The sequence below is a fragment of the Strix aluco genome, chromosome 2 (genome assembly GCF_031877795.1).
Source record: "Strix aluco isolate bStrAlu1 chromosome 2, bStrAlu1.hap1, whole genome shotgun sequence".
Taxonomy (NCBI): Eukaryota; Metazoa; Chordata; class Aves; order Strigiformes; family Strigidae; genus Strix; species Strix aluco.
Window position 1 is genome coordinate 19,203,210 of NC_133932.1, and position 14,154 is coordinate 19,217,363.

Here is a 14,154-nt window from a genome sequence, read left to right on the forward strand (position 1 = left end):
CTCTCTTCCTCAATGCTATTATCTGAAAGAGTTTACCTTCAGATGCTGCAGGCACAGCTGTGCTAGAGCTGCCTGTTGGAATGTGTATTGCTTTGCTGTGCACCAGGAGAGCTTTGGAAATCCATTTCCTATATATATATAAATAATGCATATATTCATTTTTCAGTACATAACTGTAACTCAGGTGATTGAAAAAAAGAAAAAGTCAGTGCATATGCTTTGTTATAGCACAAAAAGGGACTTCCTGCAGAAGTTGCACCTCTGTCCGAAGGCAGGAGTTTAGCCAGCTTTGCCATAACTTAGCCAGATGCGTAAGCTTAATTTGCATGAAGCCTGGATGCTAAAAATTATTTAAATGGCTGTCTCCCAGTGAATTTGTGGTTAAAAAAAATTGTCAATTGCCATCTACCTCTGCTAAATTAACATTTCTAAATTTAAAACAAAAAAAACCCCTCATTTTTCGTTATTCTGAACTAGTTAGACCTTTTAAAGTAAAATACACTGGCTTTTTTTATCTGTGGAGACACTCTAAAAGGTCATCCAGTTTCAACTACTTTGATGAAGCTTTTTGGTGAATTCATGAAGGTGTAATGCAGAAGTCACCACTGTTTAGAGGGTGTATAGCAATTTATATGAATTACTATTCCAAGATAAACCACAGCTGGTCTAGCACCAGTGGCAAGTCTGATGTCAGAGAATAATCACATGTCTCATTATGCCGTGTATCTTCTTACCTTTGTATTACACTATTCTGTTAAACAAAGTGCCCCTGAGGGCTGTTTATCCCTATATAATAGTCTCTGCTGTTAAGTACTACTTCATCAAAATGTTTCCTTCTGATGATGTCTTACTGTAATATATCATGGAAGTGACAACTAATATATTATATGATAAAGTAAAATATCCCCTGAGCAAGGTACGGGGATGATAAATTATGTTAATATGTTATTCCCATTATATTATCATCAGTCAGATGATGATTTAGTATGATGCATCATCAGAAAAAGATAATCTAATAGGGTTTTCCTCAAAACATTATGCAATCTGGGGAATACAAGGAGTAAATTCAACTGATTTATAAGACAAAATGTATCCCAGTGGCACAATTCATGAACAGTCTAAATTAAAATATATCAAGATATAGAAAATAAGGACAAAAGTCTAGGAAGTGCAATACTAAGAAATGTCACTATTGTAAAGGTCAGAAGAAGATTCTCAGTGTCTGTAAACCGACATTACACTAGTATAAACACTATATATTAAACTGGCATTGCCATTAGTATGACTGGAGCTGCCATCATAAGCATCAGTCAATGCTTTGTCCTGGTAAGCTGCTGGTGACACTGAAATAGAAACTAACTTGATGTTCAGTGCCCTTTATTCAGACAGTTGACAGAGATTTAGTTGAACATGGATATCCGCAGGAAGGCTCGACCACGTTTCTGCGCCAAACTATCCATCATCAAACAGATGGTTATCCTATTATTCAACAATTTGCATGCTGCCACGCTGCAGTGATCTATGGACAATACCAGTATGTCACTAAACCAAATAGAAATATCAGAGAAACTTTGTTGTGAAGTTTAACTTGGACTGAAAACTTCTCTCGTGTGTTCATTTCTTTGTAATTTTTTGGTGATAAGTTTCATACATGTTTGTGCAGTTACGGCACGATAATGGTGTGTCATAACTTCTGCTGTAACAGGATACCTTCCCTGGTCAGAGGGTAGGGAAAAATTTATTTCATGAGAAGCAAATTAATGAAGCCCTATGTCCTAGGGCTCCATTATAGACATCAACTGCATTTTCATGCTACAGTTATCCTAGTTCTCAGGCTGTCTTCTGCAGCCTCAATAGTGTAACTTCTAATCTTCTCAGAGTCTCCCCATGGCACCTTCTCAGTGCCTCCAGCTTCCTGCTGGGCTCTACCAGATTCACTTCCCAGGTAAAGTTTAGATCCCTCCCATGTCCCTGTGGCCTCATACAATATCCAATTACTCATTAGCCCCTTTCATATCTCTACACCTATCTCCCCAGTAGACCAAATGTTTGCCTAGTTTGCCAGGGCAAGTGGCAGCATGCTGTGTCCAGCGTTGTGCAACCTGATCAGCCACTGAGCCACTGCCTTCTATGGTGGCTGGTCCAGAAGAATGGCTACATACTGAGCTCTTCTGCCTTTCCATCAGGAGAAATATTTGATCCTTTCTCATTTGCTTAGATACTGTTTTTCATTAAATATGTGGGAAATTGGGAAGGGATCAGCTGCCTATACGTAGAGGTCCAGTACCCTCTGAGATATCATGGGGAACCTGAGATCTCTGCAGAGGATTGGCAGACACAAGACAGTGGGAGACCTGCATTTTCCCAAAATGACAGCTAGCAAGCAGGTGACAGTGCCTGTAGGGACAGTAGACACCACGTTTAGGTGATTTGATCTAGACTTTGATGTCTTTCCTGTCTCTACCTTTCTGTCATCCATGCTTCTTGAAATTGCCAGCGGTTGAAAGCTCCTAGCCTGGGGGCTGGCTGATATACAGACATGCCAGCAGTGCAGCTGTGGCTCCTACACTTCATTTCTTTGAAAAACCAGCGGGACGGCACTGGGAGCATTTTGGCCTAGTGCAGGAGAAACGGCTGTTACTGTCCTCTTCTCTGCTGAGCCCCACTGCCCACCCTGGCCTTGGCAAGCTGTTCCTCGCCTTCGTCCCTCCCTGTACCCAGATGGGAAGGCAGGGGATGGTGCCCAGTATTTCACAGGTCCCTGGCCCCTGTCATGCTTCTTGACCCATGGCCCTGGACTCAGCTGCTTCGCCTTCATCAGCATCTGTTCTCCCATCTCCCCTACAATATATAAACAATATTTTTATGCAGTATGTGCGCTCACTTAGAGATGTGAAATTTGCACGCTTCCCAACAGTCTGGGAATACTTTTACTCCCTTTTCTCTCCTAAGTGAAATTATTTATTCCTGATGAAAGATGTGAGACCAAAATCTTTACAAGATAGTGTCATCCCTCCACGGAGCAAGCATAAGACCTCCATGCACTCACCCAATAAGCCAGCCCTCACTGTCTCAGGGCAGTACTTTTACAGATAACAGTCTGCCAGTTTATCTCCTCAGTATTCAGTTCTTTTTCTATTGCTAAAACTTACTAACAGTAGAACTCTTTACTTCCTTTTGTCAAAGGGTTTAGTCGTAAAGGATATCTATAAACGTTGGGGTCCTGTACAAGGACATAGAAATGTATGTAGTCATAGAACCAACAACAAACAACAAATGTCTTGTGATCTTCAGATAGCCATCTACAATTACACTGTCTGACATCAAATTGCACCTCACTTTGGGTGCCTTTCTTTAAATTTAACTTTTTTATTTTCTTTAACTGTCTTTCCCCCAAAAAGTCCATGCTCATCATCCACTTTTTTCCAGTTACACTATTATACCATGTGTTTATATTTTACCTGCAAGTGAACTGAGATCATAGGAAGGGAATAATGGTCAAACTCAGACAACCCCCATGCTTGTGAGCTCAGAAGCGTGTCTCCAAAATGCAAGCAAGTAGCCAATTCCGAGGACGACTATAGTAAGAGAGTGATGCATCCTCAGTTTTGGTTATCGAGCTTTTAGTGGTCTGTGGCTCAAAGACTTCTTTAAATCAGAGGCAGGTCTTTATACAGAATATCCTTCATTAATATTTCTTCTGTAAGTTTATCTAGTTACTTTTTGGAGATGTTTGTATTTTTAGAGTCCATGACATCCTGTAGCAGTGTTTCCTTGTAAAGAAAAAACAAAAACAAAAAACAAATGTTTTTTGTTGGAAGTTTTTAATCTGCTACTGGCCACTTAGCATTTGGTGCACCCTGATTCTATACTCTCCACCTTTTATCAGCTCTATTATATTAGGGTTGCACAGACCTTTTCTAGTTTCATTTATTCTGTACCTTTGAACACCCATCCTGTCTTTTCCTACAGGTCTGTTAGTTTCAGTGTATCCTTCTTGGTTGGGGGATGAAGAGTGCAATCAGTAAGCAATATGCAGGAATATTCTAGGTTTCAACGGTGCCATGCTTTTTTCTTTTCCTAATCATTTCTATGATTTCATTTCATCTTTTCCCTTTGATCTGCTTTTGAGCATGGAGTTGATACTGTTACAGAGCTGTTTATCTGTTATAACCACAAGATCTGTCTTGAGCAGTGATAGCTTAGTAGATTCCTGTTATTTTTATGTAAAGTTAGGAGCATTTTATTCTGTGTGCATCACAATGGCACTGAATTTTTGACATTTTATAACTTGGCAACTCTGTATCATAAGATTATTTGGCAAATTTTTGTCAATCATCATCTTTATTACCATGAATGCCTTTCAACGGCTAGCACAATTTTACCTGTTCACTGTCCAGCCTGTATTGTAGATTCTACATATGCTGCCAGCAGGACATGAGCATTGGTCCCTGGGGGATGCCACTCTAAAATCTGACCTTTTCTTTCTGATTGTTTGTTTCCTATCTTTTGACCAGCTATTTATCCATTAATTGACTGAAACTTAAATAACAGCAAACTCCTTCAGGATATAATGAGAAGTTTGTGAGGATATAGTGACCTCACAAAAATGTGAGCAGAATATTTAATTCATCAGTTACTAAGATATTAATTCTCCTCTGCACTTCCTGATGCAGCTGGGATGAAAACTAAAGCAAAGATACTTGCAGAATAGCTCAGTCTCATAATAATTTTGATCATCATCTGTATATGTGTGTATGACACTAACTCTCTGTCCTGGTTTAACCAGGATAGGGTTAAGTTTCCCCAGCAGTGGGGGGGGGAGCTCTAGCCGGGTTATTCAGATACCATGCGGACGTCACATCCTGGCGCGGGAGCGCAGGGCGCGTGGTTTTATACATCTGCTCCTCTCACTCCTATATTGGTAGATATACTTTGCTCTGTTCATTGTTATCACTGTTATTCTTATTATTGCTGTTTGTTGTGTTGCTATTGCACTGCTGTATTAAACCTGTCCTTATCTCAGACCGGGGCTTTGTATTTCACTCCCTTTATGGTGGAGGGGCAGCGGCCGCGTGGTCTCAGACCCCGGCAGGGGCTAAACCATTACACTCTCAAAAGAAAAGTATAATTTTTGTGATGTTTTCCAATTCATTTCTAGAATAAAGTTTTGAAGAAGCCTTAGAAGAATAAAATCTAGTGTACCCCGGAACAAGTTGTATCTGGATTCAGTATCTAGGTTCCTACATTCTGTCTAGTAGAGCATCCCAAAGAATGGAGTATGAAAATGTATACTGGAGACAGAACCGTAGCCTATATGATGTTAATTTTGCATTTATATCCCTTTCATTTTGTCCTTAATTTTCGAGTTTCCATATGTTTCTGAGTTTTTATTGGCCACTTCAAATTGTATGGTGTGGTAGGAATTATGGCAGGAGTTCAAGGACAAGGCAGTATGAATGATCTGGGAATTATGGCCAGAGAGAGGCCACTTGGTTACTGAAACATAGGAACTGTTTGTTGTGCATGTCAACTAGATATGCATGTGGAAATCAGTAGCTGTGAAATCATTAGTGATAGTTAATGACATGAAGTGTTCAAGCAGCACAAGCTAACAGTTTACTTTTGATCCAATAAACACTTCACGAAACCCTGGGCAAGTCAGGGGCACCCTTTCAGAGACAAGTCTTCATTGATGCTTTTAAGAAAGAATATTGCCTAGTAACATCTATTTTTTTTTTCCATTTAAATTACTTGGGTTTAGAGAAAGACTTGTATTCTGTAACTCAGTTCTGCTGTAAGAATGGACTTCGTAGCAAATTCCTTTGTTACAGAGTTCTGCAAAGTAAGGCATCCTTCAAATAAACATCTCAGAACAAATCCTTTTCACGTTTTCCATTGACTTCAGCAGGACTACTTGTGTAAGCAAAGTGGATAGGCTCTGGATGTGCAGATTGAAGAGATCTGTAGGAGTAACTTTCAAGAAATTGGTTACGGCTGTAATGTGAGCTGTGCTGACACAGCTGGCAGATAGCTTGAAATTGATGCTCTTGAAAAGAGATAGATCTTTGCCAGAAATATGAGTTTCTAGAAAAATGACATTTTTTCCTATCATTACTGTCAAGTAGTGCTATAGTTTCTAAACTGGATTTGGTAGAGATGCATGGTTCTGATATTTAATTTCAGAAAAGGAAAGGGTTTCTCTGTTATTGAGGGCCAGGCACCCAATACTGTAAAATTCACTGGTGCATTCTTAATCCTAGGGAAATGCAAAATCCCACTCTCTAAAACATTATAAGATTCCTTGGCCCCATCAGTCTCACCATTACCTTTCAGAAGACTAGTCACAAAGAGGTTTTTCAAAATACTTGTGTACAATTGTCTAGTTCTTACCAGGGCTCTGAGGACACCACCAGTCCTTACCAGCCTGCTGGGACTTCCCTCCACCCCTGCCCATGGGCCTGGGACCCTATTTCAGTTCAGCTTGGGTCCATCAATCCCTGCTCCAGCGACATTGTGGCTGGCCAGCCCCAGCCCTGTTGGATTGAAGTTGTTTGGATATGTTGGATTCACCTTGGCTTGCTACCTTTCCTTCGCCTGATGCTCACAGGATGGTCGATCACCACCCTGCCCTGCTCATCCCCCCAGGTGCCATGGGGTGCACCCTGCCCACGAGGGCATCTCCCAGCCTGCGTGCCGGCCGCTCCTGCCTCCCCCACCCTTGGGGAGTAGCCCTGCTCTGGCTGCTCTCTGACAGCTCTAGCTGTCTGTACTGATGTGTAAAGCAGTTAACTTCTGAATCTTTTTTTTCTCTTTTCTGTCTTTCCTTTCTTCCTCTTTACTTTCTCTCCCCTTCCTCTTCTAAAGAAAAGCACACTGAGCTTTCAGCTCTGGAAGAGCGAGACCTCTGCTCATCTTCAAACACGGACCCCTTTTGCTCAATCTAGGGAATGAACTACTTTGGTCATTTAAAAACTAAACAAATATATGTTCTTAAAATAAATGGGTAAAAACCTTGGGTGTTTCAATGATACCTTGTAGATAAATGCATCACAGCTAACAAGAAAAGATGTCTGTAGTCCAGTTAGTTACACAAACAAGAGACAAAGGTATCAACCAATGGTATTTGGTACTTTGCTGTATATTTGTCATTGTATAAAGTTCTTTAAATTGCACTGTCAAGAAAACATGAATGCAGGACAGATGTAAGTGGTCAGAAATATTCACTACTGTTTATGTGGATTTTGAGGGTCAAAGCTATGCATTTTTATCAGACTACTTATCTTTCAACCCAAGTGAAGATCAATTCCTCAGAACAGGCAAAGAACTGCATGTTGAAGGGTTTTGTTTCAAAGGAAATGCTACTACTACTACTGAGAATCCCAGCTGTGTAGAGATCATTCTGGATTTCATAATTCTCCTTTTTAGCAAAGTAATTTAATATTTTAATATTTTAATTTTTGAACTAAAAGACGGTAGGGTAGGATATGTCTGTATTTCTGGAGGTTTTGTGTGTATGTATACCACTACTCAATTCATCTTACTGATGACCTTTAGGAAGACAAAATGAGAGGTTGGGTAGAGTATTTTGGAGAAGCATCCTGCTATACCTCTGATGTTAATGCTAATTAACATGAAGTGTTTCTGATGATCAGTAGACAGACGTTTCAAGTTGACCGTTTTAGTTCTGCCAATATCTTAAGTGCTGATTCTTTCTATCCATCCACAGCTTTCCCCCTTTTTGAAGACACAAATAGATGTGTACTGTAGGGGTTAATATTCACTAAAATTGACATCTTCTCAAAATCAAAAATAACTTGTTCTGAAAAATTGGATAGCTAACTTAGGGGGAAAAAATCAAGTTCCACATATTTAACTTTAGCATTGTTAATCAGGATATTTGAAAGAAAATGAATATTTTCCCAGAGATTAAAAGCAAATCCAGTCTTTTTGAAAATCAGTGAGTTTTGTTCATTTCAGTTCTGAGGGAAATGAAAGACTGGTAGAACTGACTGGAATTGGGCATAATGAGAACAAATTCTGAAATGCTTTTTCAGAGAATTTTTGTTATCTTGCCATGTAGTTTCTCTGATATTTCAATAGACGCTATGGAAGACTGTTGATAATACTGAATAGTTTTAAATTATGATTTGAGGATGCTAAATTCTGACTATTTGTAACTTTGCACATGAAAAATTTGATTCATATGCTGAAATAAAAGCATTGCTCCAGTGAAGTGGCATAAGGCTTTTATACAGAATGATGAATTATGTCCAATATTTAAAACTAATCTCTCATTACTTTTGTCTCTCTTCACTCTGAAGTTCTTTTTTTCCCCATTTCTGTCATTTGGGGTGGAGAAAAAGACAGATACTACACTTGTGTCATGGAAAAATTATTGCACGATTCAGTAACATTGTATAAGGAATAAGTAACTGACAGGTTAACGTAACATAAAGGAATAGTAACTGACAGATGCATAGGAATTATTGTCCCAGATTAGACTAATGCTGCACATAGTTCAGTACCTTTTGTCCTAGAAATAGGCAGTTCTAGATGTCTGTGCACCTGGAACTGAAGGGTTTGCACCTCAGTATTCAGTAAAACTGCAGCCAGCTCTGTGACAGTCCGTCTGCAGTGTCTGTCATTCAAAGAAAATACAGAACAGGCTTTTCAAGGGAAAGAGGCATTGTTTCACATCATGCTAGTTCTGGGACATCGTGAGTCTGATGCACTGTGTCTGCTTCTGGTTGCTCACGTGTATCACTGTCTTTGCACATCCAGTAGGAGCTCATACATCTTACCTTCAGTTTTATATCTAAGGTTCTCAGTGGTATTACTCCTCACTTTAATTAGCTAGCAGGGCATGCCAAAAGTTCTGGGCATCTAACAGGCTTCCTTCTTTGCTTCTGTGCCCTCTCTGTCATTTTGCACATCAAGCAATCTGAGGTTGCTGATACATCCCGACCTTCATCATGGTAGAGTAATGGGCCGTAGCTGCCAGGTACATTGTTCTGCTGGAGTTCTAAAATATGTTTAATTATTTAATTAAAGAAAGTGGGAGATGCCAAAAACGCAGAGTAAGGGATAGACTTTGTGGCCCGTTGTACAACATATAATGTCAGTGTCAGTTGCCTCGCCAGGGTCTCTTCACGTAACAGAGCATAGGCACATTTTTTTGTTCTAAGTTCAGAGAAGAGATGGCATTTTGGGAAGACTCTTTCCCTCATGCATAGCTTGGGTGAAAGAATGAGGCATTCTGCAACATGTAGTTTCAATTCTGTCTTTAAATGTGTGGCAAGCTGTGCTGTTGCCAACTCTGTGGGGAAAGCAAGCGTGGGTGTGGGTGGGCAAGGGGGTAAATTTAATTTCAAGGACTGATCTCTAAACAGTTCTACAAGGTAAGCAATGTGAGCCTAATGTTCAATTGCAAGGGGACTCTTGACACTGCATAGTAAAATTGCTTATTAAATTACAATCAAGAAAAAAATCAAGATAGACACTATTCAGCTGGCAGCATACAGAAAAGAAGGCTGAATTCTAATTATTTGAATAGCAGTGTTAGTGTTCTTTTACTATGTGAAAATAAAATTAGCTTATCACTGATGTCATTATTAAGGTATGAAATGAAATGAAATGAAATACAATTTGGTTCCTAACGCTCCTTCTGCCCCTTCCCCCCAGCCTTCAAAAGAGAGCGAATAACGTAAAAGCAAAATGGGCTTGTGTAAGGGCTTTCTGATACAGGGAGCTGTGACAGATTTCATTGCTACAGTAGTAAAATATCTGATTTATAAATTATCTTAATTTGAAGGTGAGGCATTGTGTAAACAGTAACTATTTCCCAGTTAGATCAAAATTTAAAAAGATGTGCAATATTAGTAACACTGTTTATTACTCTAATCAGAAACAGGAAATATATTTTCAGCTATTCTAAACCTCATGTGTTCTTTTATTATGCATGAGCAGCTATTACTACTGTTCAGTCATATACATCTCTTAAGGTAGTCATATTGCAACCTCTGCCTTTTGAATGGCTTTCAAATAAATAAACCAACTTTTTTGCATAGAAAGATATTCTGCAAACATAATTAAGTATTGAAATTTACATTTTTATGAACAGAACATCTTCATACATAGGATGAATCCATTGTAAAAATTTTAGAGGTTTTGCTTCACCCTGTTATTAGAGCTAGCAGAAAAGAATTTTATTTTACATTACAACACTGAACATATCTTATGCCCTTGAACATGAACTGCCTTGAATTTTGTTAAGACTCTGTTCTCCATCCTCATTTTCACACTCAGTGAGCCACTACTGTTTCAGTCCAAAAGGGTTCAGTCAGTAAAGCTGTATCATGAAACTAGTTGTAGGGTCTAATCAGATTCTTTGAAACTCATAGCTAGCCAGTAGTCACAAATCTAGCTGCAAATGCTGCTCAAGATGTGACCTCTTTTTTGAGTATAATTTGGAAATACATAATCAGATTTATGAAAAGAACACGCTTTAAAAAACAATTTTCCTATTATGTTATAAACATTAAAATTAAAATCTATAATTATCCAAATGCCTTTTATTTGCGTGTATAGATTTGTTTTCCCTAAGAGTAGATATTTAATTATTAACATGACTTTTCATTAAAATTAGAAAAATAATGAATGATTAATAAAGCCCTCCAAATTGGAAATATAGTCTCATAGTAAATTTGTTGATTCATCATTTTGTGTTGATAAATAAAGTCTTATAGTAACACAACCATCTACACTGGTAGACTTTTTTCCCTGTCATCTCCTGAGATCGGTGATAAGGAAAGAAAATACAGAATTTTGATTTTGCATCCTCCCTCGAATGCTGGTATGGCACTCCAGAAAGTACCTTGAGTGGACATAAAGCAAAAGGCATCAAGGGGGAGTGCTTCGCAAGACAAGGTTCAGAGAGTGAACTCTTGTGTTGGAACAGATGTCTTACCTTCTACATCACTTGTCAGCCAGGACTGATACGCTGCTGCTGAGGAAGGATGTTCAGCGTTGTTAGGGCAGTGTCTCTTGTGATACGGATCAGCATGACTCTTACTGACCTTTTTAAAGGTGCATGTGTCCAGGTCCAAAGAAGGAGTTAAATACCTACCATGACCCTGTGACTTAAGCCAGGAAAATACTGATTGTCCCTAAAAATCTGCAGAAGCCAGGGATCTAGGGATGAAATCACCTAAGTTTGGCAATAAAATATTTAAAAATAAAGGACTAAACCTGATCCAGTAAAAAAGATAAGGCTTATAACTCTGGTGTGAGGAGATGTTTTGAACTATACTCTGCAGTTAGACCCTCAAACTCTCTGTGGCTCAGAGGACACATCCTTTTCGTTGGACAGCCCAGTGTGTAGTGTACATTTGGGGTACTGAGTATCTAAATCTTCCACTGCCTCACATATCCCACCAAAACACCATTGCAAACCAGACCATGAGCTCAAACACCAAATGCTCTTATCCAATTCATTTAGAAGGTTTAACTTTCTCCTGGGAAAGAGACAAGAAATTAGGCTGGTCTTTCCTTGGAGAATGTCTTATCACAAATCTCCTTTGTCACCCTATTTCTTCATTCTCATACCCAAAACCATTTGTAATTGCTTCCCAAGTGGAACAGCTGTACCAGGAAGGGACCAAGAGCATCACACCCTGCCATGCTGGCTAGGGCGGGCTTAGAGATGGCAGCACATGGGGTGTAAAGTCCTTTGCCTCTCTGACATGCCAGAGGAGTGATATGACCACCAGATTATTGAATTAAAAAAAAAGAGGGTAGGGGAAGTGCTTGGGCAAAAATACAAAATAAAGTGTTACCTTTATCTTACTACTGCCAAAATCAGTAAGTGGATTGCCACTGACTTCAACCACAACTGAGCAAGCAAAGGCTTTAAAAAAGCAGCTGCAAAAAATGTAACATCATACAAAGGACATCTTGGCTACTATCATAACTGTCATACAACATATTAACCATATGTTAACCATACATTTTTCATCAGTGGGTGAGACTCAGTGATGAGAAGTTAGCTTACAGGCACATCACCAGACACAGAGCTTTGCTTTTGAACACTTTTTTGGTAGAATAAGCATCTTCTCAGTCAGTTGAAGTCAGGCCTCAAAACTTGCAGACAATTTCTTATATATTCAAAGCAAATTAACAGAGATTTACATACTTGTTTTTAACCATGGCTTCTCTTCAATTGCCAAACGGATGTTCTAGTTCATTTCTTCTTTTGTTTCTGTCAGAAATACAATTATAATAGTGAGCAGAATCTATTACTGCTTGTTGAAAGCAACTACTGCTAAGTGAGCTCAGCTCCACTGACTGCATCCTTCTACCACCTAGTGGCACCTTAAGCATACTGCTCTCTCTCTACTTTATATATAGAGTTAAATGGAGAATGATAATAAATGTATACTTTAGAAAAGAGAAATGTATCTGGAGAAGAAATACTCTGATCTGAAATGGAAAAGTAGATTTCGTACATAAACTATGGAAGAATAGAAGAGATTCAGTGGTTTAAATTACTAATGTCAGAGAAGGTTCTGCATCCTGTGGTCTTGTAAAGAGTAAGTCAGGTTTATTGAGTCCTTACAAATATTTTCTGATAGCGCTTGGACTTTAAGTTGAAAGCTGCAGAATGAAACTATTCAACATCCTAAGGAAATGCCTATTAGAAACACACTTGGTTTGCTATTTACCTGGATATTTAAAGGGCACAACAAAAATTAGAAGAGATTATCAGAAGTAAAGAATAACAGAAAGCCTGTAGTTCCCTTTCTGATTATATAATTTTATTAAGTGCTTTCAGTGTTCCATTTTGCAATAGATGTTTCTGTTTTGTTTAAGGAAAAAGAGTTAAATGTCAAAGTACTAGGAATTTCAGGCTTGGGATGTTTTCGGTCAAAAGGCATGTTCTGACTAATTATATGACTGAACAAACATGAATCATCTAAAATGCTTTCTGTTATTTGAACGGAGTTTTGTTTTCACAAAGTGCTGGCTTTGGTCAATTAGACTACAAATGAAAACAAATTTTTAAAAATTTCAAGAAAGGTATATTTCTTCCCTTCCACTTGCAGCAAATTGACAAGGCAAACTGGCAGAAGACAGAATGTAGAATCTCAGCATTCAGGATATTTATTTTTTTCTTTTCTTTTAAACATGTGCTATTCTGTATTCTAGTCATATTGACAAGTTTTCAACATATTTTCCAGGGTGGAAAAATCCCCATAAGGTGGACCGCTCCTGAAGCGATAGCTTACCGGAAGTTCTCTTCAGCAAGTGACGCATGGAGCTATGGGATTGTAATGTGGGAGGTGATGTCCTACGGTGAGAGACCGTACTGGGAGATGTCCAACCAGGATGTAAGTACTGCCTAGGACTAATTGACAAGTTGTTGAAATGTTCCTTGAAAATGATTGTCACTCCCTGCTCTACTTTGCTTTCTCATTCACTTTCTAGGCTGGAACCTCAATTTATTTAAATCAGCGTAACTCTGTCAACTTCAATGGGACAGTTAATTTATGCAACCTGAAGATTTGGCCCTCTATAACCAAAACCTTGACTAGCTTCCTCCCATGGACTAAAGACATACTACACAGTCATAGTCAGCTTGCCAGGTCCTAATGCTGGCTGTATGTGGCTTTCATCCAAATCCCTGGGAATCTGCATCAGATATGCAAGTTGATGTAGATCTCAGTTAAGATATAAATCAAAACTTGAGGTAATACTGGAGCTATTCTGATGCTGAAGTTGGCCCATTATCTCCAGTACAGTCTGACAGTACCCTTCAATGGGCATACATAGTTAAATTCTAAAAGAGTTAAGCTGCCATCAGAAATGTATTTGCCAATTCTCCTTTCTAAGAGTTAAATGTATTCTGTTTACCTTAAAAACTATGTATAGGCTTAACCGCACTGCAGGACAATAGTCCTCCTTCATAACAAAGTTATGTTTTCCTCTGACTTTTTTGCAAAAGTGGCCAAATAAGCCTTCCCAATTAAAAAACCACATTTGCTTCTAGTAAAATTAAAGACTTGTCCTAGAAGACGAAGCATGGGAAAGGGGAAATGTTTTTTTCTCTTCACCACAATTTAAATTTTCACTAATTCTCTTGTTTGATGGATCCTT

At 38.8% G+C, this 14,154-nt stretch overlaps 1 protein-coding gene across 3 annotated transcripts in view; it reads left to right on the plus strand.

Moving 5' to 3' along the window:
• The window catches only part of EPHA6 (EPH receptor A6), a 528,684-nt gene that overhangs the window by 497,919 nt on the left and 16,611 nt on the right, over positions 1–14,154 (plus strand). For all 3 annotated transcript variants that reach the window (XM_074812331.1, XM_074812313.1, XM_074812322.1), the window contains one exon: positions 13,239–13,388. In XM_074812331.1, coding sequence (XP_074668432.1) covers positions 13,239–13,388 — 150 coding nt within the window. The remainder of the gene's footprint in view (positions 1–13,238; positions 13,389–14,154) is intronic.